At 62.6% G+C, this 2416-nt stretch overlaps 1 protein-coding gene across 5 annotated transcripts in view; it reads right to left on the minus strand.

Moving 5' to 3' along the window:
• Positions 1-2416, minus strand: part of AGAP3 (ArfGAP with GTPase domain, ankyrin repeat and PH domain 3) — a 58033-nt gene that overhangs the window by 5547 nt on the left and 50070 nt on the right. For 2 of the 5 annotated variants that reach the window (XM_007469821.1, XM_007469820.1), the window contains one exon: positions 347-485. The exons of 2 other annotated variants lie outside the window; for them this stretch is intronic. In XM_007469821.1, the coding sequence (XP_007469883.1) occupies positions 347-485 (139 nt within the window). The remainder of the gene's footprint in view (positions 1-346; positions 486-2416) is intronic. One more of the 5 variants, XM_007469823.1, reaches the window with a different exon arrangement.

Genomic DNA, 2416 nt, shown 5'->3' on the forward strand with positions numbered 1-2416 from the left:
TGGGAACGTGTTTCAGGCCCCCAGCCTCCGACCTCCCCACTCAGCCGCTCCCCGGCACCGGCCCCCCACCCACCCACCCCGCAGAGAGACTGATGAGCTGGCGGCGCAGGGGGCTGATGGGGATGCGACGCCGCCGCCAGCGCCGCCTGGGGACAGCGGTGGGCGGGCAGGGAGCTGCAGAGGGAGGGTCTCTAGCGCCAACCGCTGGCACAGGCCTGGGGACAGCACAGGGGAAGCCACCCCAACTCCATGCCCCAGGCATGGCACCGGCTCTGCCACAAGCCCTGGAGGGCTCCGCCGCGCCGCCTTGCCCATCTCGGCCTCCCCGGCTGCCCTCCACTGCGGCTTCACCGGGTCCTGCATACCTGGGGGCAGGGCAGCGGCCTCACTCCACTGGTCGGCGCTGGAAACAGAGCAGGAGCGCTGATGCAGCCCCTCTGGGCGCGGGCCGGCCCAGGCTGGGCTGCTGGCCGAGTGGGGGGCACCTGGTGGTGGGGGGGGGCGGAAGGGTCAGACTGGGAGGGGAGGCCGGGGGAAGGGCACCCACAGAGACTTTCCTGAAAGTACAGCTACGGGGGCAGAGCTTGAGAAATCCCAGCAGGATACTGACCCAGGATGAGGGGCTCCTGGATTCACCAGGCACCGGGCCAGGATCACTGGAGAACCGGAGGCCTCCCATGGGCCCAGACTTCACACCCCCCCTTGTCTCCATGAACACCAGGGTCCACGCCTCTGTCCCCTCCCTGTGATCAAGAGCCAGAAGCTGGGTGAGTGGGACAGTCCCCCCCATCACTGCCGAGCTGCTCCCCCGCTATCCCAGCCCCTGCCCCTCCTGGCCAGGCCCCGAACCCCGTTCCAGGCCACGTATGCCATTTGCCGTGCCTCAGCTTTGCTGCCATTCTGACGAGGAATAAGTGTATCAAATTCAAGTAATTATGTCTAATTAGTATTAGTAATTATCCTCTGGGGCTGGAGAAAATTAATCTTTCGTTTCCCATCGGGGAAGAACAGCAGAGCCAGGGGAACGGAAGGCTCCAGGAGCGCCAAGCCTGGGGCGGCGGGGGCGGCAGTGTGCACCCTCCCCGGGCCCGAGGCACCCGTGGGGAGATGGTGGCAACGGCCCCCGGGCCTCAGGGCCGGCCGCGGACAGCGACACTGCCCTCTCACCTCAGCCGACCTGAGACAGGGTGGGGCCTGAAGCCAGAAGGCCAGGGCCGAGGGAGGTCTGCACTGAAAGCTGGGCAGCTGGCCGGGTGCCCGGCGTTAGTGACAGGCAGAGATGAGCCCTGAAGCTGAACAAGCTGGAGGGAGTGGCGAACGGCCGACACCAGGCCCCGGACCAGCCCCGCAAGCACAAGGGTGAAGTTTCTGGAATCCAAGGGACAGGAAGATGCGCGGAAGCCACTAGAAGGTAAAGGGAACAGGCCGCTCCGGGGACGGCACGAGACTGAATGGTGGGGGCGGGTTTTGTGTTTCTCTTGTATCTGTCATAACACCCCAGGCAGGACCAGACACACAGTTAAGTGCTCATTAACATACGTGTGGCACCTGTGCCAGCCCCTCCCACCCTGCCTAACAGGTCCCTGCAAACTTAGCCTTTCTTGGGATCTCCCCGCACCGACCCCCCATCAGGAAACCTTCCAGGGGAGCAGCCTAGGGTCTCAAACTTCTCAGATGCTGTGCTTCTCGCCACCCCTCGCCTGCTTCCATCTCCTCCCCAGCCCTGGGTTCCAGACCTTATTCCCCCCTCCCCCCAGCCCCACCCAAAGACAGCACAGGCCCAAGTTCCTCCTCAAGCCCCCCAACCCAAAACCCCGAGGGAGGGAAAGCGCTTTCCCTTTTCTTTGTTAATTCTCCCCTCATTACGCCTGCAATCCCACAATCAGTGTGCACTGTAATTGTCGAATTTGATGCTAATGATTAATGAATTAAACATGGAGCCATCAATTAGTCCTCGGAGAATAATTCTGCATAAAGCAGCGGATAATGTAATTACAGTAACAAAGATAATGAGATGTTAACATCGCCCGGTGAGCGGAGACATGTGTGTGTGTGTGCGAGGTCGGAGCGCGGCAGAGGGGACGCGGCTCCGGTGGCGCCTGGCCATGTGTTCCGGGGACGTCGGCGAGCGTTTGCGGGTACTCGCAGTTACGTGGGTGAGTGTGCCACGCACCCCCTTCTCCACGCACCACTTCTGCTCCCCAGGTGAAGGTCTTCAGGGACCAGGAATGTGACAGGACAGAGTGTCTTAGGGCTTCCCTTCCTCTGAGGGAACAGCTAGCTTTCCCCTTGCTGCCTGCCTGCAAGGAAAGGCTCCCCTTCCATGCTCCCTCTGGTGTCATCTGAGAAACCCCAAGCCAGTCCACAGGCAGCTCCGTGAGGTCCCCAGCCCCGCCCCGGCCCTTCCCTTCCCTGG

This window comes from Lipotes vexillifer, unplaced genomic scaffold (genome assembly GCF_000442215.2).
Source record: "Lipotes vexillifer unplaced genomic scaffold, Lipotes_vexillifer_v1.1 scaffold472, whole genome shotgun sequence".
In the NCBI taxonomy this organism is placed as follows: Eukaryota; Metazoa; Chordata; class Mammalia; order Artiodactyla; family Lipotidae; genus Lipotes; species Lipotes vexillifer.